A 26,553-nucleotide genomic window follows, 5' to 3' on the forward strand; every position below is an offset into this window, starting at 1 on the left:
ACTACGGTTGGTTACGACACCACGGCAAGATATGAGGTCAGGAGTAACCACAAGACAATTGACCACAGGGCAATGACATCAAGACAAATAGCACAGGACCTACGGGCAGGAGGACACTGGATAACCAGGTGGTAATGGCACCTGGGATGGCAACAGGCCGAGGCCCGTTGCTTAAGAAGTATTTAGGAGCAGCGAGTCTACCCTCGCTACTCACACCGGTCTCTACCTAGACAGCTTTCAATCTAAGTCTTTATCCGATTCTCAGAGAGAGAGGCATCAATCCTTACGCCACCCTTATTGCCCAGTGCACCCTAACTTTCTGCCAACATAAGCCCTGCACCAACAGAACCTTACCCTAACGCACCAGAGTAAGAGTCTGGGCGTAACACCCCTCAGCATGAGGATATGGAACGCCCGTTCCTGACCTGCAGCAACCCAATTACGCCATGCCATGACATTTTTTCATCCAGGTCAGGGCTGCAAATTCTCTGCTCCCATATGTACCAGCAGAACAACCATCGCGTTCACGTCTTCGGGATCCCAACCCTTCTAACTTCCACAGTAGCCGACTTCACTTTCTGATGCTTTGCCTTACTTGGTAGGCATCACATTTGAATTCAGGCCCGTGTGTCCATGATGATTGGAAAGGGATTTGATGAGAAAGTTTCCTATAACCTCCTTACCATGTACTCTACTGTGATGGGACACTGCTCTCATATTTTGCTAGCAAGTGGTTCCTCTGTTGCATGCTACCAAGTGGTTTATCCAGATATCCACCGCGTTTCCAGCCGCACCACCAAGCCTTGGTTCGCGGAATTATTGCGCCTCCGACAATGACAGGTGATGTTTTGAGTCTAGCGCCTATCACACCAGCGTCAAATATCCTGTTGTGAGCTCAAGTGGGCTTTCGTTCTTTGTTGTATGCTGACGAGTTTCCCCGCCCCCTCAGAGATTGTAGGTCTGCGTCGACTCACGCCACCGCGTGTCAGCTCGCGCCTTTCTTTCCGCTATCCAATCAGGAGCCGTCCGGTAGCCCATGACATAGGCACGATTTATCAACCATCTATTTCGGTCGGCAGCCTGATGTGAACAAAGATGTCGGGTGTTGTACAAGGCCTACAAAATCTGCTGGAAGGTCAGATGAGCGACACCACCAAGAGGCTGCAGCATACACCTTGATCTCGTCCAACCTATCAATATGAAACTCAGCAGCATCTTCAGCCTGGCGGGACTTGTTTCCCAGACCACCGCCATAACCTGGAACGTCTCCGTCGGCAAGAATGGCCTCACCTTTGAGCCCAACGAAATCCGAGCCGGAGCTGGCGATATTATTCAGTTCATCTTCTGGCCCAGAAACCACAGCGTGGTAGCGGGAGAGTTCACCAGGCCCTGTATTCCTCGTCTCACTGGCGGCTTTTGGTCAGGTTTCTTCCCCACTGCGGTAGATACCATCAATGTAAGCTCCCGTTTCGATTCTACCCTCCGATATTAGTAACTAACCGTTTTTCTCCAGTCCCAACTCTTCCGCATCCAAATCAACAGCTCGGAACCATTCGTCTTTTACTGTTCTCAAAACAACGGCCAGCACTGCAAGAACGGCATGTTCGGCATCATCAACCCCGGCGTGACAGGCATCACCACTCTCTCCAGCTACCGAAACCTCGCCGCGGGGGCAGGCAACGCCACTTCGCCAAGGGTCCCTTCCTTTGGGGGCCAGATTGGGGAGAATCCCAACACTTCTGTGCCGCCGAGCTCATCGACCTCGACTTCCTCTGCGGCGACAAGCACTCTTTTGACTAGCACGAGCACCATCACGAGCGGCACTGTGACTTCTGCTACGACTATCACCTCCACTAGCACTGGCAGCAGCACGTCAACGAGGACTGGAAATGCGGCTGCCAGGACGGGTGCACCTGTTGCGGCGCTGGTAGTTGCTGGAGCTGCAGCTATGTTCTTTGTTTGAGTCAGGTGTGATGATTGTGGCGATTGCGTGATGCTTGGGGGGTGTCCGGATGGGGCTATGCCGCGGTTCGGACATAAGTTCAAGTTCTTTGTTTGGACGTTTTGTTGTTGTGGTTATTATTGTCAGCTTGGGCGGTTTACCCCTGAAACATTATTCAGGGGCACTATTTTGTATGCAACTGCATCAATATGAATCTTGTGTCTTCTTTCGGACACAGCCATCCAACTACCAACATCCATATTGCCTGCCAGACTTTAACAAATCTCTCAAGTCTCACCCAACTGTCCCGGCCCCTTCAGCACAGCATCCCACGGAAAATCCTCCGCATCAAAAGCCTCAAACCCATGACAAACCGAGTTCCCCAACCCTGTCTTCCCATCCAGCAGTATCGGGTCATCCCTCTTTCCGATCAACCTCTGCGCCAACCACCTTTTTGGATCCAAGCTGAATTTCATGACAGGCTTAACCTCGACCTTCATCCAAAACGGCTCTCCCGGCCTCGGCAGGGTCAGCAAAACCACCCCCCGAAACGAGCGGAATATCCCCCCTTTGCTAACAGGGTTCTCAGCCATATCCCACGCTACCGAATTCGCGCCCTCGTCATGGTCGTCGTCTTGAGCTAGATATCCGTGCAGCTCTGCCTGGCCTTCTTCCATCTTGGTCGTTTCCTTGGCCCAGCGGGGTGTGACGCCGACGGAAGGGCCGAGGCCAAAGGGGGTGTCGAATAGGGTCAAGGGAGCGGCGATTTCAAAGGTGTTGGAGTTTGTTCTTGCTTGTGGGGGGCCGATGATGGAGACGGGGGCGAAGTTGGAGATGATGGGGTCGTAGCTTGGGGAGGCTGAGGGGAGGGATGGTTTGGATGGGGAGGTGGTGTGGGTGAAGGTGAGGGTTATTTCTGCCGAGGAGAAGCGGGAGGTGGAGGCGGTGGGGAAACGGAAGGTGAAGTCTAGGGCTAGGAGGCAGGAGGGGAGGGAGTGATAGGTGCCGTATTGGACGTGGCGGAGGTAGGCGGTGTAGGAACTGGGGGAGAGGGAGGAGTGAGTTGCTAGGGGGCGGTTGATGCGGGAGTTGTTTGTAATCGCGAGGGTTGGGGGAACAGAAGGGTCAGGAATAAGGGGGGAGGTAATGGCCCAGGGGGAGGTGGAGATCTCTTCTTGTTTGGGGGTTTGGGAGTCATGGTCGAGGTCGTGAGGGGAGGAGTCTGGAGAGGCCATGTTGAGGGAGGGGCAAGCGGGGGTGTACTTTTGGGAGAAAGTCGTGGCCGAGATGCTCTTGTGGCGGGTTAATGTCGAGGTAGGTGTTGTGGCGATTGGGATGAGTTATGAAGCATGAATGCTCAGAGTGAAAATAATATGCGGTGATATGCAATAGATAGAAGGAAGGTGCGAGGTTCGCGGCTGCCTCAGTTGTGGTGCGGCTGAGGGTGTGCCCGTGATATCCCCGCACTGCCATTTTGTGTTACATTTCTTCACTCTTCCATGCAACAAGATAACTCAACTAAATGGAGCAACATATCGAGGAAACAAAAGCCACCATCCGAGGTCATCGATCGCGAGGAACATTCGCAGAAGGCCATGAGTTCATCAGGGCCCTGCCCGAAGAGATCCGGTCTCTCCCGAGCATTACAATCGAAATTGCCCAACTTTACCTGGTTCAGGGTCGGTACACGCTGGCCGCAAAAACATGTGAAGATCAACCCTCGGCCTCTGGCGAGGAGCGCGCTGCTCTTGACCTTCTGCAGGCTTTCATCGGCATTGGGAGATACTCGAAGCTCAGAACCGCGCTGAGGATTGCACAAGAGATTGGAGAGGCGTGGCATCTCACCGGCCGATATGAGGAATCCAAGCTTTCCCAACAGCTGCAAGCCGTGACTATCAAAGACTCGGAAGGGGAAGCTTCTCCGTTAACAGAAAACAGAGTTGGTACGATCCCCTTGCGATACTTTGTTCCTATCTAACCTCCTGTCAGGTTCTCATGGTCCATTGGTACTGGAAGATCCAAGTGGTTGCCGGCGAGCAGGGACTGCTTCATGATAAACAGACCAAAGCTGCGGCTGTGGCCGGTCTAGCCCCTGTCCTGCGACAAGTCCTATCAGAGGGTCGCTTTCGGGAAGCCAGGTTTCTCATCTACTCCAAGGCACATCTCCTGGAGGATACCGACCAGGCGATAGAGGAGCTGTGCGACTTCCTCGAGTACTTGACAGATCCAGCATTCATCATCGAAAGGGCTTTCACCCTGGTAGACTTGGCCGGCTTGCAGTTGAAGTCAGGCAGCGAAGCTGTGCTAGCTCTAGCGGCGGAAAACTTCAAGCTCGCCAAAGATATATTCACACAATGTGGCCATACATTTGGTAATATCGACATTGATCTGCTTCTAATCTCTGCCGACAAAACCATCTCAGCGGGCGAAAGGTTTCTGGCCAAGACCAAGATTGCCGATCGTTACTTTGAAGTCCACCAGTATCAAAACGGCATCCGTTGCCTCGCGGTAGCCATTTCACCGGACATGATCGTTGACACCTACTATGAAGACGTTGTCAAGTCCCTTGAGCTGCTAGACCGGATGATCAACGAGTGTGGCAGCGAGATATTGAAGCAGATATCCCTGCTCCATTCCGTCTGTCAAGCAAGTCTCAAGGCGCCAGAATACGGATTTGCCTTGCAGTCTCTGGAGTCCTATTTCTGCAACGTACCAGAGGAGATCAGCCCCAAGTTTCATTCGTACATGGGTATCATTCTGGGCTCGGTGTATTCCAAGTTTGGGGAAACCAAAAAGGCCGTCCGGGTTACAAGGCAGGCTTTGGAGATTTCCATGTCATGTGCGTCCTACGTTGACCAATCTGATGCAGCAACTCAGGTTGGGCATCACATGTTGAGCTTAGCTAGGGAACATCCCGAAGGGTCGGAAGAGTTCATGGAGATAACCTCCTCTGCTGTGGACTTTCTGAAAGAATGGGCAAACAAGGATGCTGAGCACGGTCATGCGGATGGCGAGGTATTGAAATGTCTCTTCATCGCCGAATGGGACAGCGACGGCCAAAGGTGGATGGAACGGGTCAAGAAACACATCCCTGATTCAGCTGATGCTCTGGCAAGGATTCCGGTTGTAGATTTGGAGCTGCGTCTTCTCATGCGTCAAGGAAGGTTCTCCGATGGCCTAGCACTCTCTACTCAACTTGTGGAACAGCTACAGAGGCTTACAGATGTGCCGCCATTCAAGAAGGCGCAGACACTTTTGAACGCTTGTATTCAAGCCTTCGTTTGTGTTCAGAGTACCTTTCGTCAAGACAAAGCGTTGGCCCCTGAGGAATCCCAGTCGGCCGTGAAGCTTCTTTGGGCCGCATTGCAGCACTCATATGATGCTCTACAGTTATACCGGCAAGCGAACGGGGTTGAGCTGGTCGTTGACTGCACCCTCTTTGTATGGGAGATCATAAACTTGGCTGTACTGACAATGTCGGATGATGGACGTCATGGACTGCTTACCGCTTTCATGGGGGATATGAGACAAACCGAAAGGCTTTGTGACAGCATGAGGCAAAGCGTATTGTCGGTTGCAGGACTCCAGAGTCTCATGCATAAGAGATTTCTTGTATCAAAGAAGGCCAGCCTCAAACTCTACAGTGTCGCAGTGGAGCTTGCTTTGAAATTGCACGACCCAGCTGGTGCCTGGCTTTGGTTGCAGAAAGGAAAGGCTAGAGCATTTGCCGATGCCCTGGGTGCTGACTGCATCCTCCCTCAGAGGCTCGTGGATCAGATCAACAAAGATCACACCGCTTACGAACTCCTCAGGGCAGAGCAGAGCATTCTCGAACTTCTTCAGGAGCCCAACGTCAACCATGTTGTTGCCTCACGCCGGTTGGCAGCGTTGAAAAAGAAGATGGAAGAACATCCGCTCTTGGTCGAGGCTGCTAAGCTCAGGGGCCAGCTGTTGGATTTGGACCTTTCAACTGATGAGCTGAAACAAGCTCTGCAAGCAACAGGTCTCGCGGCTGACAGAGTCAAGTTTGTCGATTGGCATGTCCCAATGTTGGCCAACACTACAAATCAAAACATTCGCCTCTTTGTACGCCAGTTGGATGGCACCACCTATACGCAGCAACTGCCGCTCAACATTCATCAAGTAAAAGATTGGATAGCCAAGACCCTTGCATATCCCGAGATGGCTACGCCACCACTGGCAAGAAAGACGGGAAACCAACTGCTCAAGAAGATGAACGGCTTGGTTGAAGGCTTGCTTGAGTTTACATCAGAAGGCGACCTGTTGATCCTATCGCCGTCTGGTCCCTTGAACAGCATACCATTGCACGCACTGGAAGTTGGCAAGCAGCCCTTGGTTGAGAGGAATCTTGTCGTGAACGCCTCCAGTGTTGCTACGCTCGGTCAGTGTCTGCTTCGGATATCACCAGCACCACCGACAGACGGACAACCTCGACAATCATACGGCGCCAAGTATTTTGCTGTGTACGAGGAACCTGACAGGTTACTGGAACGAGAACAGATCTTTCACCATATCGAATCACTCCCCGGAGCGTTTCCGGGTACTGTCGTCGTTGGGTCTCAGGTGACAAAGCCTCGCTTTCTCCAGGAGTGTGCAACCGCCAACTGGATTCATTATCACGGCCATGCTCGCTATAGTAACCAGGATATCCTAAAGTCATCCCTGGTGCTCAGCGATGGAACAGACATCCTCGGCCACGATAGCAATACCGGAAATGGGGATGGAGATCTGACAGTCGACGCCGAGGCAGACCTTCTCGAGACTGTTGAAGCGGAATACGATGATGACAACAATAATGAGGACGCTGTTGACAATAGCGAAGGAATAGACGAGCTCCTCGTCTCGGAGTTGTTCGAAGCCACACTTCCCCGAGGTGGCGTCCACTTCACCATTATTGCCTGTGACTCTGGCACGCAGGACATTGCACCCGGTGATGAACCTTTGGGAATTATACCGGCGCTGCTCTATGCGGGCGCCACGTCTGTCCTGGGTTGCCAGTGGCCTATCGACAGTCGGGCGGGGAGAGCTTTCAGTGAGGCGTTTTATCAGGAGGTCGCGAGCAGACAGACTGGCGGAGCTGTCAACTTGGCCAGTGCTCTGAGGTCTACGGTGATGAGAATGAGAAGGGGGGAGTTGGGAGCAGAGTTTAAACAGGCGTATTACTGGGCGCCGTTTGTGCTTCATGGCCTGTGGCTTTTTCCAGCGGGTTATGGAGCTCCTCCGCAATAACGACCACCACGCCACTACCAGCGCCACCACCAGCGCCACCACCATCAAGAAATCCAGCGTTGGTTTTGGTTTCTCACCAAGCTCAAGGTTGTGAAGAAAGGGGGCTTTGCTGTGCGCCGAACTCAATACTTTGTGGCGGCCAATGAAGAGTTGGCTGGTTTAAGCTCGGTTTCCTTCCTTTCGCAACACCAAGCTTTGCAAACACTTGTAGTCTGATTCCGCAACAAAATTGTACCATTGACAATCCTTGACCACCAAATACACTTTCACTTTCCCCGCGCAGAAAGATGGTCCGCAGATCTCGTCGTCTTGCAGAGAAAAGCGAACGAGCTTTCCGCTTGGGATCTCTCCGGTTCGTCACATCTGTCCTGAAGTCGAACTGCAAAAGTACACATGCAAGACATGCGAAAGAAGATATCGGTGGGAATTCAACGGCCCCTGTGTTTGGAACTGTATCGTAACGATCGGGTGAGCTATGAGAGACCGGAAGATCTCGGAGGGGTTGGCGCCAGAGCTCAACACATATTCGCCGAGCGATTCCGCCGTCTGGAACACCTGATACTTGAGCCCTGGCGACCATGGTCGCACGGTGAAATGCGGCGTCGGGAAGAGTGTATGTGTTTGCCTATATGTGTTCGCCTCACCGCTAGTCAACTGTAACTATCGCACACATCAATATGCCAATATTGTTGCCATAGACCTCATCAGTCATTTTAGGCAACTTCCCCCACACCCTAAAGAAGATTTCAGCGACGATGTCATTCACTATTTGAGGTTGCTTGTTCAGGTGGCAACCCCGACGTCTGTGTGGCAGATCCGGAGGGAAGCGAGCATTAGAAAAGCGTGGACGAGGCCTGAGGCGTAGACAGTCACATTTGGGAGTTGTTGGAGAGGTGTCTGTTTGGAGTCTTCAGTCTTGCTTGTTTTGGGCCTCAGGGGTCACTCCATCTCAAGAGAATTATTGCCTGATACTTTTGCCCTCGTGAGCAGGTTTCGTCATGGGCTATTGTCATTATTGAGTCACGGGTTCAATAGCGGGCACCTTGATGGTTTGATGGTGGCAGATACCTGAGGCATCTTGTGGTAGCAGGTTGGGGTTGGTGAGCATCTAGTTCGTCCAAGAGACATGGGTAAAAATGGCGAGGGAGGAAGCCATTTCTACGAAGGCCGTGATACTATGTCTGATTAAGGTAGGGAGGACTTTTCTGAGATCTAATTTGGGTATGTGTGGCCTTTGTTTATGTAGATATCTGTGGACTTTGTGCTGCCATCTGATGTATCCAAACATCAAAGGATGATCCTCCCTGACCTCCATACGACTCTCACTTGCTCCCTGCTCGTCAACAAATGAAATGACGTAGTCGCCTTGGGGCTGACCGATGTCGTTCCTGCCTTCGCTGGTAAATACACCCAACACTTTTTATTGTGCCCCAGGCCATAATAGCTGGTGGCCAGAGTTTTCTATTCGCGTCCTCGAGACTCTCGGCCCCTCATATTTCTTCCTCGCTCTCTTCTTCCTCCTCTTTCATCTTTCACCCTCCTCTTTTCTCTTTACCTTTTAGCGTCGACCTTTCACCGTTCACATTTCACGCCTTATCCCACCCACACTTTTCGACTCTTTTTTCACTAGAACAACATCAAAGAGTCGAAAGAAAACATGGCCTCCATGATGGGAGATGCTAGCTACAATCTCGTCGACATGGCCGCCACGACGGTCAACGTCAAAGAGGGGCTCATCGAGACGTCCGTCATGATGGTCAATCCCAAGCACGAGTCCATCGATGTCTCCACTGACGACTTCCTCCTCAACTTCGCCATCACCACATTCACTTCCGCCACGGACCAGGTCCACGACGACCATATGCAGGCCCTCAGCCATCTGTTCCCTGAAAAGGCCGGCGCCGCCCGCCTCGAGGCACATCCGCCCTTGGATTTCGCCACGCATGAGGAGTGCCACAGTACTTCCAAGCTGCTTCTCTCTGGCGGTGCGAACTTTCCCTTTGGCAGTGCGAACCTTTCCTCTGGCAGCGCTGGCTTGAAAGGAACCGGTCATGATTCACCCATCGATTCAGCCACCTCGATGACCTCGGACAGTTCACCCAGTTCGACGACGTCCCCTCGCAGCTCGCCCAGCTCCACGTCCACGGACGACGCCGTGGTTTTTGCCCTCGCGGATGGACACGAAGGAAAGAAGGAACCCACCCTGGGAGAGCCAGAAAAGGGCACTCTGGCCTAGTACGCCTGGGTCAACATTCACGACTACTGCTGGGAAAAGGCCTCGGAGATGGACGACTTGCCCGTCGAGATGACAGAGGACGAGTTCATCGACAAGGGCGCGAGTTACTACATGGATCTTCCCCTTCAATACGCCGTTGCGAGGGCCTATTCGCGCATCATGCTTGACGGAGAGGATTTTCCGTTGGATGAGTGGTCTCTTTTTGAACAGGTCCCGGAGCTGATGGATTGGGAGTTTTCTCATGGGACTTGTCATGTCAAGGGCTTGATCGAGTTTTGCTGCGGGCATGTTGCTAGGGTGTATGAGGATTGGGAGTCGGGGAGGGATGCGGAGGTCACTCTTGTGTGAATTGACTTTTTTGAGGGGGTGGGTTTGGTGTGTGTAGAGAGGCTTGGAGATGTGATGGATTTGGCGGGAGGCACAAACCCAAAGGGCGGTTCAGGATGTGTAGCTGTTTGGTCACAGACGGGATCAGAAGGTGTGGAGCCCTTGGGGACTGTGGATTTGCAAAGGATAGCGCTGGAGGTTTCTGTATAATGGGATTTGTTGGTCTGGGTATCAGGTTCGAGCTTGGGGAGGTTGGGGGGTTTGATGTGGGGGGTTTGGTGGTGATGAACTCTGTGCCTTGGGCATGGGGAATATCTGAGGCGTGGGAGGTTGTTTTTAATTGGGCAAAGTGCATCTCGACGTAATTGTGCATGTTACAGCGTAGTCAGAGTCCCTGCCATAGAAGCCGTAACTTGAAAACTGAATCAGCGTGGTCGGGGGCAGATTTATCCCCGAGTGTTTTTTAATGCGTGCACTGACGTCAGCTTGTGTGTGATGTGTGATGCGAAGAGTGAAAAGGGAGAAGCCCAAAGAAAACACCGTTTGAGGAAGGCGGGAATATGCTGTGGCCGAGCAGCAGAAGGTAAACAAGAGTGAGTTGCAGAGAATGTTAATATTCAATGTTAAAAATAATGTGAAAGGGGAGAGCGTTGTCTCCGTGCTGTTGATGTGCCAAGCCTGCGGCCCGCTTGCATCATCCCGGGAGGCGGCCCCACCATCCCGATGGCGACCCCGCGTGGGGAGGACATTCAGCGCCGATGATGTTGAACGGCTGCTAGTTTATTGGAAATATTGGCCAAGGCAAAAGAAGATATGTATGTAATATAGATTCCTGTCTGGCGCATAGAGAACGGCAAAAGGGACGTCTATGCAACCCTCGCACTTCACCAGTTTTCGGAGAGCACCAGCACCGGACAAACGGAACCAACCCCACGCCCTCGGGATCAGATCGTGCGCCTTCGGGACGGATTTGAGTGTATTTCCTGGGTACCTTAAGCTAGAATTGATTTGGACTGAGATCTATTTGTCAATTGCTTTTGGTTGCACTGATCACACTGCCTTGGGTTTGACAACTTGTCCACGTGCCCGACTGATCCGGCCGGATGACAATGCCGCGGCGGCAGGGCAGGCACCGGGTAGCGATCGCCGAATACAACCGGCCCTGCTGGGCTGCTGGGGCTGGATATGTACAGCCCCTCAATTTTTGGCAGCTGAGTGTCGCATTTCCTTCAACGCTCGACCAGACGCTCGAATCGATTCTTTTGACAGACACGACGTTTCAAAAAGCCTACACGGACGGCGCATACTTGATTAAATATTCACGGAAAGACACACTTTTACCAATAGATTGTCTCGCGCACCATCCACAACCCCACACACCCCGTTCCCGCCTTGCTCCTCGTCGCAAACCTTGGCTCGGTTCGCTCTCGGTGGCAAACCTGCCAGAAGTTACAGATAGGGGCGAGACAGTCATACGATGCCTCCCGCGCCCTGACACGATCTGCTATATTTGACACAGGTATCGAAATCGGATAGCACAGTATGCGCGCGCCGCTTGTGGCAGGTGTTCCTTGCAAGAGGGCCCTGACGTCGACGTCACTATCACGACCGGTAGTAGTTCGGACGGGAGGAGCAACGTCGCGACGAACGCTTTCTACCAACGCTCGAACCCTCCGACCTGCGAACAAGCCGACCGAGCTGTCATGTTTGCGACCTGGGGGGAGGGTGGCCTACCCGGCTGTTTTCAGTGCTGGGCAAAGGAGGCGGAAGGCGTCTGCTGTTGCGACTGCTGCTACTACTTTTGAGGATGGGGGGGTGCCGGTCGAGGAAGGGATATCCCTAAAGGAACATGGGGAGGTGAAGGAGGTGAGGAATGAGAAGGATGTTGGGCCTGCGGAGGAGTATGATAGAAGAGTGGAGGAGGGGTTGTTGAGGAATGACGAGCACCAACGAGGTGAGCGACCATAACGACAAGAAGGGGAAGAGATGGGTGACTAACTCTGGTTTGTGTGCAGGAATCATCCAAAGCCTACAGCATCTCCACGAGGAACTGCGACACTACACCGCGCCACCTGTCGTCCGACCCACGCTTGAGAGCCTAAAGCCGCAAAAGAGTTTATTTTCCTGGTTTGGCAAGGACACCAAGCCGACGATTGGGAAGATTCCTACCAATTTGCCAAGGGGGTTATACCTCTACGGCGACGTCGGGTGCGGAAAGACAATGATGATGGATCTGTTCTACGACACGCTCCCGCAGTCGGTCAAGTCCAAGACGAGGATACACTTCCACAATTTCATGCAGGATGTCCACAAGCGGCTTCACAAGATGAAGATGCAGTATGGCAGTGATGTCGACTGCGTCCCGTTTGTCGCGGCCGAGATTGCAGAGCAGGGGAATGTCTTGTGTTTTGACGAGTTTCAGTGCACCGATGTGGCGGACGCCATGATTTTGAGGAGGCTGCTGGAGGCGTTGATGTCGCATGGGGTGGTGCTGGTCACGACGAGCAACAGGCATCCGGATGAGCTGTACATGAATGGGATCCAGCGCGAGAGTTTCATACCGGCGATTCATCTGCTGAAAAACAGGCTGCATGTTATCAATTTGGACTCGACGACGGATTACCGCAAGATTCCGAGGCCACCGTCGGGGGTGTACCACACCCCGCTCGACGCTCATGCTGCTTCTCACGCCGAGAAGTGGTTTCGGTTTTTGGGTGATCCCGAGTCGCCGGAGCCGCATCCTGAGGTGCAGAAGGTTTGGGGGAGGGAGATTATCGTGCCGAGGGTGAGTGGGAGGTGTGCGTGGTTTACGTTTGATGAGTTGATTGGCAAGCCGACCAGCGCGGCGGATTACATCGAGCTCATGCGCTCGTATGACGCGTTCATCGTTACGGAGGTTCCCGGGATGACATATCGGCAGCGGGATCTTGCGAGGAGGTTTATCACTTTTATTGATGCCGTGTACGAGTCACATGCGAAGCTGGTGCTCACCACTGCTGCGCCGTTGAGGGAGCTGTTTGTCTCCAAAGCGGAGATTCGGGAGTCGCTGAAGGCGGCAGGCAGAAGCAGCGAGGTGCTGGATGATAGCTCGGTGGAGGACGTGATGAGTCACATGATGGATGACCTGGAGCACAACGCCGAGCAGCTGTCAAAGTCGAATCTGTTTACGGGCGATGAGGAGGCTTTTGCTTTTGCGAGGGCGCTGTCGAGGTTGACGGAGATGGGGAGCAAGATGTGGGTGGAGAGGGGGATGGGGTTGGAGAGTCAGGGGGGGAAGAAGGAGAGGGATGATTGGGCCAAGACGAGGAGCAGGCAGATGGAGGATAGTATGTAGTTTCCTTTTGTCTGTGTAAACCGAGCGGCATTGGGTGGGTGGCAAAGCATTTGCGGCGTTGCAGGATGGACTGGATAGTGGCTACCGAGGTGGTGCTTTTTGAGTATATGTTTTGGATAGTGTCAGAATACATCGTTCTCGTCCACATACCTCCTTTATCATTTCTCATCTCATGTCCTTCGTCTCATCCATTTGTTTCCCTTCCTGTCCTCTAATAAATCCCCGGGATCAAAACCCACCCAACCCTCTGCTTATGCTGCGTCCAAGCCCCCCCATACCGGTTGCTCATATACTCATCCATCAATCCCACACTCTCCCCCGCAAAGTGACCAGCATGCGCCAACCCCATCCCTAGCCCAGCCCACCAACCCCCCGCCGCGATCCCGAAACCCGTCCTCCAGAGGACGTAACCCCCATAATTCGGATGCCTACTCAGACTCCACAACCCCCTATCACAAATCTTCCCCTCATTGACTCTAATCTGTTTCCCCCCGACAGCAATCCTCTCCTCCTTGAAAAAGCTCCTCTGCCTCTCCGAAATCGTCTCGACCGCCAACCCAACCGCAAACATCAGGCTCCCCACCAACACTGGCAACGGCAGCTCGACCTCCCCCAACAACGGCACCCTCACCCCCTTCAGCAGAGCCGTGCTCGTCTTGGGCAACAGATACAACAGACTATTCACCGCGTTCGCCGCCGTCTCCAGCAGCGCGACAAAAACCGCCATCCTCGGCGTCATGGGTTCCCGAGCGATAAACCCCGCCCAGTACGCCTGTTTGAGTCTGCTCAGCCTCCCCATCCAGGATAAAATCTCCCCTGTAGGCGTCTGCCCCAGCAACCCAGGGTTGATGACCGCGACCCCGAGCTTAGGCAGCAGTTTCAACAGCGGGCTCTTGGGCGACAGTAAGTATGACTGCAGGAGTGGTTCGATAGCCCGGAGGCCGATGAAGGTGAGCGTGCCGGCCGGGTTGGGCGTGTAGTTCCCCCGGGGTATCATGTCCCTCGGCGAGGCCAGGCTCATGGGCGAGGGGTTGTCCAACCCCAAGTCTTCTCTCGGTTCCCCTTCCGGCTGTGACAACTCCTCGGGGACTACTTTGGACAGGAGCTCAGAAGGCAGAGGTTGGGACGGCAGGGGCGTGTAGAACGAGTTTGACGGCGTGGGGACGACAACCGGCTCTTCCTCCTCGTCATAGTCCGAGGACCCGCCCATGATGGCGGTTTCATAGACGGATACTGTGTCGTCCATTGTTGTTTTGCTGATTGTGTCTTGTCGTCTTGTGTGTGGTGTTTGTGGTAAACGACCAAAAAAAAACAAAACAAAAAAACAGAAAAAAGGCAGCAAAATGAAGGGTAAAAAAAAAAAAAAAGAGAGAAATGCGGGGTAGCAAAACTGAGGGGATTGACACCCGAGGTTTATGACTACCTCTCCCCAAACAGTGGAGGGCATGTCGTTGAGTCGTTTGGCGCAGGTCATGGTGGAGACCCGACAGCTCATCATACGTCTTGGCATCGGGTTTCGAGCGCTTCTGTGGAGGCCCAGTGAAGGCCCGATTCAGGGGAATGTGGTTAACCATGTATTTAAACACTACCGCTCAAAGACTGTAAAAGAAAAAAACAATGTCACTATGCCTTCCCGTATGTACCCTACCCTTGACGCCCAGTACCCGAACATAACCTCACAGCCTCGAGCCCCTCATTTATTTGCCCTTCTCAAGAGCAGGAAAGTCGGCAAACGCCAATTCGTACGCAAACGCCAGCGTGAGCTTTGCGTGCTGAATCATGTGGTCGAATGACAAGTACTTAATCAGATCATCAGTAGTGTGGATGTGATTGTCCGAGTACTCAAATGCCGACTCGATAACAAAGGCAGACGGGTACCCAGCCTTGGAGGCAGAAGCGTGGTCCGAGCAAGCATAACCACACTTGGTCTCAACAAACGGAATGTCACAGTACTATTATATTGTCAGTATTGACCAGTCAATAGTTCATAATTATTAAAAAAAATAATAATAAAAAATAAAAAGTAAAATAAAAAACATACCTCGGTGATAATCTTCTTGATAAATTCGGTAAGTTTGGGGTCAACAAAGTCGACAATAACCCCCACGCTCTCAGGCAAGCCCGCTTGGATAGTTCTAGTGATGAAACCAGTCATGTCCTGCTGAAGCATGGCCTTGACATCGCGGCGCTCCTTTTCGTAAGCAGAAAAGATGGCCTGGCTGCCGAGCAGACCGCCCTCCTCGGCGCTGTACCAATGGAACTCGAGCGTGTTGGGGTGCTTGCCTTTGACGATGTCTTTGGACTGGAGGATGACCCGAAGGGCCTCAAGAATGGTCACGGTGCCGCTTCCATCATCATCCGCCCCGGGAGCCGCCAGAATACTGGGGAGGAAGAGGTTGATGGAATCCTGGTGGGCACCGATAACAACTGTCTGATTGGTCTTGCCAGGAATGGTGGCAATGATGCTGTTCTGGCCCCACGGGTGCTTGAAGTGCTTCGCCGTCACATACTTCTCAGCGCCGGCCTCCTTGATCGTCTCTTGAACTTTCCCAAGCAGCCACTCGCTCGATTGGCGGCCCCAATCTGACTTGTAGTATCGGGTGTGGAACGATGTGAACTTTTCCAAGTTCTCTTCGAGGTGGGATTTGGAGAGGTTGGCGAACAATGGTTTCACCGCGTCTTGGTATGTGGGCTTCTTTGGGAAGACAGCCTTTTTCTTGGGTGGTCCGACGAGGGTGTTGATGGTGGCGCCGAGGTCAGGGTGCTCGGTAATATCGAAGAAGTTGATACCTTTCTGTTGAGAGAAGTCAACATCAGTAACAGCTTGAGCGAATTGGGACGAAAGAATTGGCTTACACGGCGCAGGGCCCATTTCTCGTCTTCTGTCACCCATCGTGTGTTGCCAGGGGAGATCTCGATGTGATAAGTTGCAGCGGCGGCCTCTTCATGGGTCATGGGCCGCTGTGTATCGCCAGCGAGGTTGACGTTGCGGGCGCTGACTGCGGGGAGCAGAAGCGCGAGTAATGAAGCCTTCATGGTGATGTGTATTCGATTCACTGTTCAACAATAGGGATGTAAACAGGAGGTTGGTGTTGGAGGATTGGATGCATTCAGCTGTCGCCTTTTCTGGGTGCGACAGGTACCTGGAAGCTCGGGTTGGTCAGCAGGGGAACCGACCAATCACAGCTTCCCTAGCCTGTCACAACACCCTCTCTGTGTCATTAGCCGGCCATGTTGACTAACCTTTTTCCCAAAGTAAATAACGGTGAAGCTTCCAGGTTCATGAGGAGGTCCCTTTGGACATCAAGTTGGAGATGATTTGCGTCTCCTCCGCTAAATCAACCTTCACTAAATCAAACCTCCACTAAATCCACCTCCACTAAATCAACCTTCCACTAAATCAACAGCGTGCAAGCCAGCGATAAGGAACAATGGAGGGATTGTCAGTGGCATCTGTCCCACAACCATCAGTTGATGATTTCTGGCTTCTGGATAGATACATGAATCTCAACTGGAATTCCTGAGGCAAGCTGCCAGATGCATTCCGGCCGCATCCCGGCGCTCCGGTCAACAACACATCGACGACAGCAGCTGACGTCATTTCCAGACATCAAGGTGCCAGCCTCAGCCCTCCTCTTGCCAAGCCACGCAAGCTTGTGATCACCCCCGCCTGCCCTTGATTTTGGCTCCCCGGCGGACCTGAAGCGCTGTGTCCCTGCGTCGGTTTAGTGGACGGTTGGGACGGTTCATGACAAGACCTGTCGTCATGAACCATGCGTGAGCTCGGATTAGGTGTTTCTATCTTCATTTTGGCTTTCTGGACAATAATCCCAGTTTATTTTCTTCGCTCCAACGATTTGTCGCCACATACATTGTAATATTGTGAGGGTAATCGTTATCTTAAAAGACTGTCCCGTTCAGTGGTTGATCAGCCCCTGAAGCCCCTGAAAAGCCATCAACATGAAGAAACACCAGATCAGCCTCGAAAACAACCACATCAACGACCGCCTGTTGGACTTGTGCACCTCAACTCAAAGCGTCTCATCCCTCATATCTCAAGACCCTACAATAAGTCCTGCGGATGCATGGGAAAAGTTGTATGGCAAAACCGCGCTGGCGATTGCAGAAAACGAGAAAGAGCATGCAAATGGAGCAATAGACGGGGGCCTGTTGGAGCTGAAGAAGGCCGAGATGTGTGGGAGATGGGGAGACACGAAGCCGAGTGAGCTCTTTTTGAAGGTAAAGTTCTTCAATGGCAGCGGAAATGCAGGCACAGCTAAACGCATGGCAGATCTATCATGATGCACTGTGCACGCTCAACGAGAGTCCTTCTCGGGGAATGGTCAGTCCTTCGCTGATGGGGTCCCACGGGACCATTCCGCTAACGATCATTTCGACGTACGTCTCACCAGTCCGGAGAATCGAGTGAGTGCTGAAGAAGAATAGCATACCCGACATATGTCGGCACATTGCCAACGTCATCGTGCGAGCCCAAACAGAGGTCTTTCTGGCAACAAACTACTGGCAAAATGGTGCAGCATCTGCCTACATCACGGAAGCTATCCGTGAGCTAGACCGCCGTGTAGCTGCAAGGGGTGGCCCAAGGGTAAAGGTCAAGATCATATACGACCGAGGCAGCCCAAAACAAGTGTTTGAGCCACGTTATTTCGTATCGGAGAAGGACTTTGCCGGACCAAACGTCAACTTGCCTCGACGATCAGAGATCCCGAATCTCGAGATGGACGTGGTCAACTACCACCGGCCAGTCATGGGTACCTTCCACGCTAAGTACGTGGTTGTCGACCGCAAGATTGCGCTGCTCCAGAGCAACAATGTCCAGGACAACGACAACCTGGAGATGATGATCCACCTGGAGGGCCCCGTTGTCGATTCTTTTGTCGATGTCGCCCTGCTCTCCTGGGGCAAGCCCTGGGATGGCTTCAGTGAAGTCCAAGAAGAGATTGAACAAGCCGATGGAAGCATGGCAGCAGTAGCAAACGGCCGCGCTGTTTTGCCAGATGTCAACACCCTACCTCACGACAACAGCCTCCACACTCCGTCCCGCCCTCACCACGATCCGGATGTCGCCTCCGAAGTCGCCCGCTTCAACACCTTCCTCACCCCGACCACGAACAAAACCCACCTCGACGCGGTCAACGCCCTGCTCAACCACACCACCAATCCTTCCCTCCGCCCTGACCCAACCCTCAACCCTGATCCTCCCGAGCCTGACCGCTTCACGCCTTACATCCCGCATTCCACCTCTCCCTTTCCCATAGCACTAGTCACCCGCTCCCCCTACGGGCCCCCAACCCACCACTCCCTCCCCAACCCCCAAAACGCCGCCTGGCTCTCCGCGCTCAAACACGCTACAAAGACAGTCTTTATCCAATCCCCCACCCTCAACGCGGAACCGCTCATCCCGGCCATCATCGAGGCCTGCGAGCGCGGGGTGGAGGTGACGTGTTGGATATGTCTGGGGTACAACGACGCGGGTGAGCTCCTGCCCCATCAAGGGGGTCACAACGAAAAGATTGCAAAGGAGCTGTATGGCTCTTTGTCAGAGGGTGGGAGGGAGAAGTTGAGATATGGGTGGTATGTGGGGAGGGATCAGACCGTGCCGATTGTGCAGAGCAAGAGGGAGAGGTCGTGTCACGTCAAGATCATGGTTGTTGATGGGGCGGTGGGCGTGATGGGGAATGGGAATCAGGATACGCAGAGCTGGTTTCATAGTTGTGAGGTTAATGTTTTGGTTGATAGTAGGGAGGTTTGTGGGGAGTGGGTGAGGGGGTTGGGGAGGAATCAGAATACGGGGGTGTATGGGCGGTTGAATGGGGAAGAGGGGGTTTGGAGGGATCAGGAGGGGAAAGAGGCGGAGGGGGCGATTGGGCCTGGGGCTGGGGGAGGGGGGATGGGGTGGGTTAGGGGCGTTGTTGGGGCTGTTAGGAGGGTTAAGGGGACGGGCGGGTTTTAGGGGCCGGGGGCGGGGTATTTAGGGAGATGATACTGAAGGGGGTATAGTGAGGAACCGGCAAAACATCGAGATGAAGCAGCTGGTTGGCAAGACAGGACGGCTGCTGTTTTTTTTCTTTTCTTTTCTTTTTTTTTTTGGATACAATGGCCTCCTCTTCGCGTTTCGTATGTAAGAGCATTGCGAAGGTGAAGGGTGAGGGCATTGAATTCGAAGAACACCGAGTTCTCATTGCCGGCCAGTCGCTTCGTCTTGATCCTTTGTAATTATCCTCCCCAAGCCCAGAAGTCCATTGCCAGCTCACGATACAACGAAACGAATATTATCCCTCTCCAAGGGCGTAATCCTGAAAGCATAGACAACACCGCTACACCACCCGCAAACCCCTCCCCTCCTCCCCCTCCCCCTGCCCAAACTCCCAACCCTCGGCCCTAAACAACCTCCTACTCAACACCTCCACCGCCTCCAACCTCCAACCAACATACCAACTCCCCACCGTCACAACAAACAACCCCCACGAGCAAACATTCTCCAATCCTGAGCTCGCCGCCGCCAGCAAAATCACCGTCTCGTCCGCGGCCATGATGTAAAAGTAGACGGGCTTCCAACCCTGTTCTAGTAGCTCACAGTCCAGGCTGGCGATGCAAAAGTGGACATAACTCGATATTATGATTGCCAGAGAGGTGATGATCGTGTCGGCTAGTAGGAGGCAGTGGTGGTTGGATAGAGGGCCGGGGATGGGGAGGAGGGAGAGGAAGCTGGGGTGGTAAGTTATGAGGATGAGGAGTTGGAGGGTGAAGAGGAGGAGGGCGGTGAGTTGGCGGAGGGAGGTTGGGTAGTCCCAGGTTTCTTGGGGGGTCGTCTCTGGGGATTGAGCTGGTATGACGAGGGGGAGGCTTGTTTCTAGTTTGAGGAGGATTGGGGTTCTGGGTCTGGATGGTGGTGGGTGGTTTGATATGGGGAGGAGTGGTGATGATTGTTGTTGGGCTGAGTCTTGGTCCTTGGTGTCCATGTTGGTGATGATGGTGTTGATATTACTGGTAAGGTATAAGTAAAGAGCGAATAGATAGTCGGTGGACGGTTTATGAAAATGCAAGGTCAAGCCCAAAACAAAGGAAAAAAAAATAGGGACCAAAGGGAAGTGGTATGGGAGAGACAGCATTGATATTTAGGGTGATGCGGCCATGCTTGGAACTTTTGCGTGATGAAAAGCGACCATATAAGGGTTCAGCTCGGAAAACACGCCCTGCGTTAATACCAGAAAGGGATGATATCAAGGTCCAAATAGGGGCTACTCAAATAAAACGATAATAAGTGACAACGCCTCCCTGCAGATCCACCACTGGCTTTGCTTCTGACAGACTCGGCTGGCATTCTGTTTCATGCAGTGTGGAACAGGTGGCACGAATACGTTGGGAAGAAGAAGAAGAACAAAGAAGAAGCTCTCTCGCTCGCTCTCATCCGTGTGTATTTGGCGGGTGGTGTGTGTTGGCTCTGCGAAGGATTATGCCAAGACAGGGGTTTTTATGGGGCCCAACGTGAAACCCAGGCAAGGGTTGAAGGTGGCTGTGGCTGTGGAGGTAATGGGGCTAGATTAATTGTGATTTTGACTTGAGCATACGGATAACCGCCTGTGCCGTTGGATCGCATTGTGATATCATGGGAGTTGTTGGGCTTGTCGGGTTTGCAATCTGGCCATGGTCAGCGTGACATGTTCTAGAACATTGCTAATTTGGTCAGGTAGCTAGCTCCCTGAGTGACAGCGGGGGTGCCGGGGATGTTTAGGGGACGAGCAGTGTCAATCGAAAATCAGAACAGCTGGGTATCGAGCATAAAGTTGTTGTAGTGGAGAATCCCTTCATGCAGGTGGTTGTGGTGGGTGGGTGATCAAGAAGTGGGACTGGAGCTGCGCGTCACCACGCGACAAAAGCTTATCTTATCGAGCACGTCGTCGCCGCAATTGTTGCATCTGGCTTCAACCGCAAGCTCCTACAAGGCCATTGTCCAAAGGCCACTCAATCGTCAAAATCTGTCGCAACTGCCATACGTGACCCAAGGCAGCCTGTGCAAATCCCCATCCAGACAAACCTTTCTCTGCGTGGCTCCTCACCTCGACCTTGAACCTCGACCGCCTCTCCGCCCCCGCATGACGACGGTATCACGGCCCCGATGGCACCATCCGCGGCGAACCCGACGGCTCCGGCCGCTAACGGACAGTCCGCCGCCCCCGCCGACGATGTCCCGATAGGACCTGTCACCGGCCTGTCTGACATGGCCACCCAGTATATCTCGGAGCAGACACTACAACAGAGGCTCAAGGCCATAGCGTACGAAGAGGCAAAGGACGACCATTATAGGATAAGAGGCGTCCAATTGATTGACAACGTCCGCGAGGCACTGCAATTGTACGGCCACCATTGCTTTCCGTGACCAAGTTCAAGACGCTGACGCGCTGCTAGACCCATCAAGACATTCGATACCGCAGCGATATACTACCACCGATTTCGGATCAGGTTTCCAAGTAGCGAATACAACTATGAAGATGTTGCACTTGCCGCTTTGTTTGTGGCCTGCAAGTCTGAGGATACCATCAAAAAGTCACGAGATATTCTCTGCGCTGCCCATAACCTACGGTCCCCCCACGACAAGAAGACACCTGATGACAAGGTAAGGATGTTCTTCGTCCATCCACTTTCTGAAATCTGTCCTGACAGCCAACGCAGCATTTTGATGCCCCCTCCAAGTTCACGATAGGACTTGAACGCCACATTCTCGAAACCATCGGCTTCGACTTTCGAGCGCCATACCCGCAGAAGTTGTTGATCAAGATGGCCAAGAAGCTGGTACCGGAAGGGGAGCGCAACATGAAGTTTCCACGGGGAGAATGGAGCACGCTCACTTCATCGGAAAAACTACTACATACGGCCTACGACATGTCCATTGACATTTACAAGACCTTCGTGCCCATCAAGCAGACAGCCCTCACCATGGTGTTGTCTATTGTGAGACTCACGGCCATGTTGATGGAACAAAGCTTGGAGCCGCCGAGGTTCAAAACGAAGGTGGCATCGCGTACGCAAGAAGCGTGTGTGTATGAGACGATGTTGGATCTTATGGATCTATACACCACCCACCCACGTTCCACCAAGGTCGGACTCAACTACGAGCTTCAGCACCTGATGGATGTCAAGATCGAGATCAACAAGAGAATGACAGCCGAAGGCTTTCAGCGATACAACGCCATGTGCAAAAAGTGCACCGATCAACCTGACAACCGTTCTGTCACGCCGGGGTCCGTAAACTCGCCAGCAACCAACATCTCCGGGACCGGGGGGACCTCAGTTAAGCGCAAGAGGGCGAACAGCGAAGGCACCCTGCGCTTTGTGTTTGACGCGGGAGCTGCCCGCCAGGAACGAAATCTGGCTGCGACATATTTCAACGACGAATACGAGGAGTACGAGGTGGAGGTGGAAGAAGAGATCAAGGTCCCACCAACTGATCCCCGGCATAACGCGGGCGGCGGACGGGGCAGCCATCACGGGCACCACGGTGGCCACCACAACAATCGACACGACTACGGCTACCACAACAGAGGCGGTAGGCACCCATATCACGATAACCGACACAGGGGCAACCGGCGAGGAGGCGCTGGGATGAACTAGAGGTCTGCGCCGAGGTCGGGCTAGGCGTCTCCTCCGGGTATTGGACACGGCCAGCCGACACCGGACCAGCCTTTTCCTCCTGGGCCTCAGTTCACGTTGTCTATTCGGCCAAAGCCATCTGAAAAGCCCAAAGAACCTGTACCTGAAACGCCGAAAGAACCCGCGATTGGAAAGCCCAAAGAAGCAATACCCAAACAGGCCAAAGAACAACTGACAACACCTCAGAAGAGAGTCGTCCCCGACGAAGCCAATATGCCAGGCTCGCCGAGTGCAAAGCGCCCTGCCGTGGCACACACTGCTGCTGTGTACCGTGCCGTGCCGCAGCCCTACGGTCATGCCCATCCCAAGCAGCCTGTGGCTCAGGATCCCTACCACGTCACGTATTCCGCCGGCGGTGGGCCATCGGGGTATGCGCATCTGGGGAGAGTGGTGCCTCAAGCATTCTTCAACAGGCTCAGGGGCCGGCGCTTCGTAAGAGACAGGACCCATCCGTGGCAAGACCCCAGTAGTGCCACGACAGGGCGGACAAGAAGTGGATATGTAGGAAGGAACGAGTTGCCTCCTTGGAGGCGAGGTGGTAGTCTTGTGCCTGCGGCGGAGGTGCAGGGTCAACAGCAGGGCAGCGCGTCGGGTGAGACGGAAGGTCCACCACAACAGACCGATGCGCCGGACGAGAAGCAGGAGGGCGCTACCAAGGATGAGGAAGAAGGTGCAGCAGCACAGGATCAGGAGCAGAAGAAAGACACAGCAGAAGATGAGAAGCCTGAGGGATAGAAAGACATGTTGTCATGCTGGGTGTGTTATTGGTGTTTGGAGTCTACGGGAGTTCAGATCAGCGGATGATGATTGATACCCAAAACTACACCACAAGACGGTGAGGCGGCTTGATGTGCAGGTTTTGGAAAAGAGACAAGGCATTGCTGCTGCTCAAAGTGTATAAATTCTAGATGAAGACGTTGGGTTGGGGGGGTCGTTCGTTCCCGAAAGCGAGAAAATAGTACCTAACCTACCAACCAACGCCATGCTAAACATGAGAGCGTATGCAAATGCCTTTTTTTTTTTTTTTTTTCTCTAAAGGGGGGTCAAGTATCCTCCTCCCCCCGCCTCATCAACGCTTCCCTCAGCAGTTGTCTGTGCTCCTTTATCACCTCATCCGCCTCCTTTGTCCGCCCCTGCACCCTGAGGCATTGATCAAGCGCGAGGAGCCCATCAGAAAGGTGGACGTCCTCCCCGTGCTCTTTCCAGCTTATGCGGCCCCGTTTTATCACCTGTCGGAGGATCCCCTCGGCGGCTCGTACATCCCCCATGGCCATCTTTATGGAGCCGTACAAGAGATTGAACGACTCGGAGGCCTCCTGGACTTTGTTGACCTCTTTTAATTTTATCGGATCGAGGAGGATGGGCTCGAGGAGGGAGGAGGCGGAGGTTAGGTCGCCTAGGGTGAAGTAATGGGATGCCAGCCAGGCGCGGACGTCCATTTCCCTGCCGTCGAACACGTCAGGGAGGGAGGAGGTTACCCGAGTAAAAAGGGAGTGGAATTTGGGGGTGAGGAGGGTGGAGGAGGAGGGATGGTGGGGGGGGAGGGAGGTGAAGATGGCGAGGTTGGACAGTTCTATTGTTCTTTTGTGGAGGGGGGAGTAGTGGGAGGAAAAAAGGGAGACGGCGAGGGAGATGAGAGAGGAGAGGTGGGTGTGGTTGATTAGGGGGGACTTGTCATCGTTGTCTGGTGATGGTGAGGAGGGGGGCGAAAACAGGAGAGATTGCCCGTTGGAGTAGAGGACTTTCCAGAGCTGGGCGGTGGGGTGGGGGATGGCGCCGTTTTGGAGGCGGACAGTTTCGGTCAGTTCGAAGAGGTGTTTGAGGAGGTAGATTTCCAGCCGTTGGAAGTTTGGGTCGGGGATGGAGCGGAAGAGGGTGAGGGCGTGCATTACCCAGAAGAAGAGGAGGGGGGATTCTCGACCGCTGGAGAGGGTGGAGGTGAGCTCGGCGAAGGTGATGCGGATTACTTTTATTGACTGAGCGCGGTTGTCGGGGTGGGAGGTGTCGTGGAACAGACGGACGGCGGTCATCAGCCGGCGCCAGATCTCGAAGCCGCGGCGGACTCCGGTGTGGGTTGCCATCACGGCTTTGTCGTTGCGGGCTTGGTCTGCGGAGGTGGTGTCTTCGAGGAAGGACCAGCGGTTGGAGGTGAAGGATGCCATGAAGTAATCCCTCACGGCGCGGTACATGTTCTCGGTTGACTGGAGGGTGTCGGGTGCCTGGAGGTTTCGAGGGGAGGGTGATCGGGAGAGGGACAAGGCGGTGGAGGTGGATGGGGGGGAGCTGACGGTTTGCTTTCGGGATTTGTGTTGTCGGAGGAGGTACCGTCGTTCGTCGTCCGTCATGAGCGACAAATCGATCCATTTGCCGTTTACTAGCAATAAACCTCTCCGTCGCTGTACATAAGGGACAGCATGCTGTTCATGATGGTGCGATGGAATAATCTCCTCGACATCATCTTCCTGAAGTTCGGGTTCGGGTTCGGGTTGGGCATGCTGACTGGCGTCTCCTGCTGCGGGCCGCATCGGCATCGGCATCGGCACGGGTTGCTTCAGCTTCGGCTTCCTTGGCCTGTTAGCCAAAGCGCTGTCCGACCGCTTACGTTTCCCGAGGCCCCATCGTTTAAATCGTGCTCTGTACATTTTGTTCCTGTGGGTTTGGTTTTGCTCGTCAGCAAACCCCCATCCCCTGCGCGAGTGGCCGACTTACGTGGCAAGGAAGCCATATCGAACCTCCATCGTCTGCATCAGCTGCGACAGGGTTTCACGATGGTACAGCTGGGTGATTATTTCCCTGTGCTTGTTGAAGTCCTCCTCGGTCGCCCATTTCTTCGTTCCGGTACTACTGCCTCCTCCTCCTCCTCTTCCTCCTTCTTCTCCTTCTCCTCCTGTCAGGCCTGTGATGCCGCTAGCCGGTGGTGCAGGTTCCCGTTCGACTGCCACGGTTGAAGGCCCGGGGCCAGCTCCGTCGCTTGCCACCATACTATTTTCCCCGCCCGGACGGATGTTCCTGTGATACTTTTGCAAAAACCCGGAGTACTGACCAGTGGTTTGTACACGGTTTGCTATAAAGGAACGACGCGGGCGCTCCAGGTGCAAAAGAGGATCGTGGATTTTTATTCAGGAACAGCTACCGGCGGCGAAGGAGATGCGGAGAAGGATAGGATAGGATGGGCTGCCTAGTTGGTGGTGGTGGTCGTGTGGAAAAGGGTAGTGGAAAGTGTCCAAGTTCTGGGAGAAGCTGATGGTGGGACGCCAAAGGCGGGATGGAAGCGACGGCATGCAGCACACCCCCTCGGGTCCGGGGGACTGCCAGGCCTTTTCAAATCATGCAAGATGCCGAGAAACAAGGGCACACGGCAAGACCCATGGACATGGCAGCGGGTTGCTGGGAGAAGCGCTTCGGCAACGGGAGAGGCGCTGTTGCGCGTGCCTGCGTGCGTGTATGTGTGTGTGTGCGTGTGTGTGTGTATGTGTGTATGTGTGTGTGTGTGTGTGTGTGTATGTGTGTGTGTTGTGCGACAGGGGCGTGGGAGTGGTGTGCATAAAATGTTCGGGTGGGATCCAATCAGCGGCGTGCCATCCCGCGTGGTTGTTGGCTGGCTGCTGGTGACGACGACCCAGCAGCAGCTCACACACACACACCCACGGCAATGCAAGAAAGATATGTCCGAAGAGCCTGTTGCGTCAGAACGTAAAGAGGGTCAAGCTTGGGGAGATTGGATGGTGGCTTGGGGTAGGTAGCCAGCAGTGGTGGTGATGAGTCGTGGTCTTGGGAGGTGCAGTTGATGTA

The 26,553-nt window shown here is 53.7% G+C and overlaps 12 protein-coding genes across 12 annotated transcripts; 7 read left to right on the forward strand and 5 right to left on the reverse strand.

Moving 5' to 3' along the window:
• Positions 1-434: 434 nt before the first annotated feature.
• Positions 435-3,117, forward strand: QC761_606820 (uncharacterized protein). Its single transcript, XM_062881121.1, has 3 exons — positions 435-1,456; positions 1,514-2,470; positions 2,532-3,117. The coding sequence occupies exons 1-2, from the start codon at positions 1,199-1,201 to the stop codon at positions 1,961-1,963; spliced, it is 708 nt and encodes a 235-aa protein (XP_062729778.1). The 5' UTR covers positions 435-1,198; the 3' UTR covers positions 1,964-2,470; positions 2,532-3,117.
• On the reverse strand, positions 2,230-3,177 carry QC761_606830 (uncharacterized protein; the record flags this gene model as incomplete). The annotated part of the gene is made up of 1 exon (XM_062881122.1): positions 2,230-3,177. One exon carries the CDS (start codon positions 3,175-3,177, stop codon positions 2,230-2,232), a length of 948 nt encoding a protein of 315 aa, XP_062729779.1.
• A 287-nt stretch (positions 3,178-3,464) lies between these two features.
• Positions 3,465-7,192, forward strand: QC761_606840 (uncharacterized protein; the record flags this gene model as incomplete). The annotated part of the gene is made up of 2 exons (XM_062881123.1): positions 3,465-3,881; positions 3,932-7,192. The coding sequence occupies 2 exons, from the start codon at positions 3,465-3,467 to the stop codon at positions 7,190-7,192; spliced, it is 3,678 nt and encodes a 1,225-aa protein (XP_062729780.1).
• Positions 7,193-8,849: 1,657 nt separating this feature from the next.
• Positions 8,850-9,428, forward strand: QC761_606845 (uncharacterized protein; the record flags this gene model as incomplete). Its single annotated transcript, XM_062881124.1, has 1 exon — positions 8,850-9,428. The coding sequence occupies one exon, from the start codon at positions 8,850-8,852 to the stop codon at positions 9,426-9,428; it is 579 nt and encodes a 192-aa protein (XP_062729781.1).
• Positions 9,429-9,476: 48 nt separating this feature from the next.
• Positions 9,477-9,776, forward strand: NOT4_1 (General negative regulator of transcription subunit 4; the record flags this gene model as incomplete). The annotated part of the gene is made up of 1 exon (XM_062873021.1): positions 9,477-9,776. The coding sequence occupies one exon, from the start codon at positions 9,477-9,479 to the stop codon at positions 9,774-9,776; it is 300 nt and encodes a 99-aa protein (XP_062729782.1).
• Positions 9,777-10,751: 975 nt separating this feature from the next.
• AFG1 (ATPase) lies at positions 10,752-13,238 on the forward strand. The gene is made up of 2 exons (XM_062881125.1): positions 10,752-11,709; positions 11,771-13,238. The coding sequence occupies exons 1-2, from the start codon at positions 11,298-11,300 to the stop codon at positions 13,087-13,089; spliced, it is 1,731 nt and encodes a 576-aa protein (XP_062729783.1). The 5' UTR covers positions 10,752-11,297; the 3' UTR covers positions 13,090-13,238.
• Positions 13,239-13,300: 62 nt separating this feature from the next.
• QC761_606860 (uncharacterized protein) lies at positions 13,301-14,335 on the reverse strand (the record flags this gene model as incomplete). Its single annotated transcript, XM_062881126.1, has 1 exon — positions 13,301-14,335. The coding sequence occupies one exon, from the start codon at positions 14,333-14,335 to the stop codon at positions 13,301-13,303; it is 1,035 nt and encodes a 344-aa protein (XP_062729784.1).
• A 451-nt stretch (positions 14,336-14,786) lies between these two features.
• Positions 14,787-16,530, reverse strand: LAP1 (Leucine aminopeptidase 1; the record flags this gene model as incomplete). Its single annotated transcript, XM_062881127.1, has 4 exons — positions 16,333-16,530; positions 15,946-16,239; positions 15,131-15,883; positions 14,787-15,041 (listed from the first exon to the last, which is right to left on the reverse strand). Exons 2-4 carry the CDS (start codon positions 16,123-16,125, stop codon positions 14,787-14,789), a joined length of 1,188 nt encoding a protein of 395 aa, XP_062729785.1. The 5' UTR covers positions 16,126-16,239; positions 16,333-16,530.
• A 519-nt stretch (positions 16,531-17,049) lies between these two features.
• On the forward strand, positions 17,050-19,063 carry QC761_606880 (uncharacterized protein; the record flags this gene model as incomplete). Its single annotated transcript, XM_062881128.1, has 3 exons — positions 17,050-17,328; positions 17,381-17,487; positions 17,536-19,063. The coding sequence occupies 3 exons, from the start codon at positions 17,050-17,052 to the stop codon at positions 19,061-19,063; spliced, it is 1,914 nt and encodes a 637-aa protein (XP_062729786.1).
• Positions 19,064-19,427: 364 nt separating this feature from the next.
• Positions 19,428-20,072, reverse strand: QC761_0095790 (uncharacterized protein; the record flags this gene model as incomplete). The annotated part of the gene is made up of 1 exon (XM_062873022.1): positions 19,428-20,072. One exon carries the CDS (start codon positions 20,070-20,072, stop codon positions 19,428-19,430), a length of 645 nt encoding a protein of 214 aa, XP_062729787.1.
• A 942-nt stretch (positions 20,073-21,014) lies between these two features.
• Positions 21,015-23,728, forward strand: CTK2 (RNA polymerase II C-terminal domain kinase beta subunit). The gene is made up of 3 exons (XM_062881129.1): positions 21,015-21,465; positions 21,520-21,727; positions 21,784-23,728. Exons 1-3 carry the CDS (start codon positions 21,230-21,232, stop codon positions 22,720-22,722), a joined length of 1,383 nt encoding a protein of 460 aa, XP_062729788.1. The 5' UTR covers positions 21,015-21,229; the 3' UTR covers positions 22,723-23,728.
• QC761_606900 (uncharacterized protein) lies at positions 23,622-26,323 on the reverse strand. Its single transcript, XM_062881130.1, has 3 exons — positions 26,234-26,323; positions 25,471-26,213; positions 23,622-25,410 (listed from the first exon to the last, which is right to left on the reverse strand). Exons 2-3 carry the CDS (start codon positions 25,740-25,742, stop codon positions 23,805-23,807), a joined length of 1,878 nt encoding a protein of 625 aa, XP_062729789.1. The 5' UTR covers positions 25,743-26,213; positions 26,234-26,323; the 3' UTR covers positions 23,622-23,804.
• Positions 26,324-26,553: the final 230 nt, after the last annotated feature.

Source organism: Podospora bellae-mahoneyi, chromosome 6 (assembly GCF_035222275.1).
Source record: "Podospora bellae-mahoneyi strain CBS 112042 chromosome 6, whole genome shotgun sequence".
Lineage (NCBI taxonomy): Eukaryota > Fungi > Ascomycota > Sordariomycetes > Sordariales > Podosporaceae > Podospora > Podospora bellae-mahoneyi.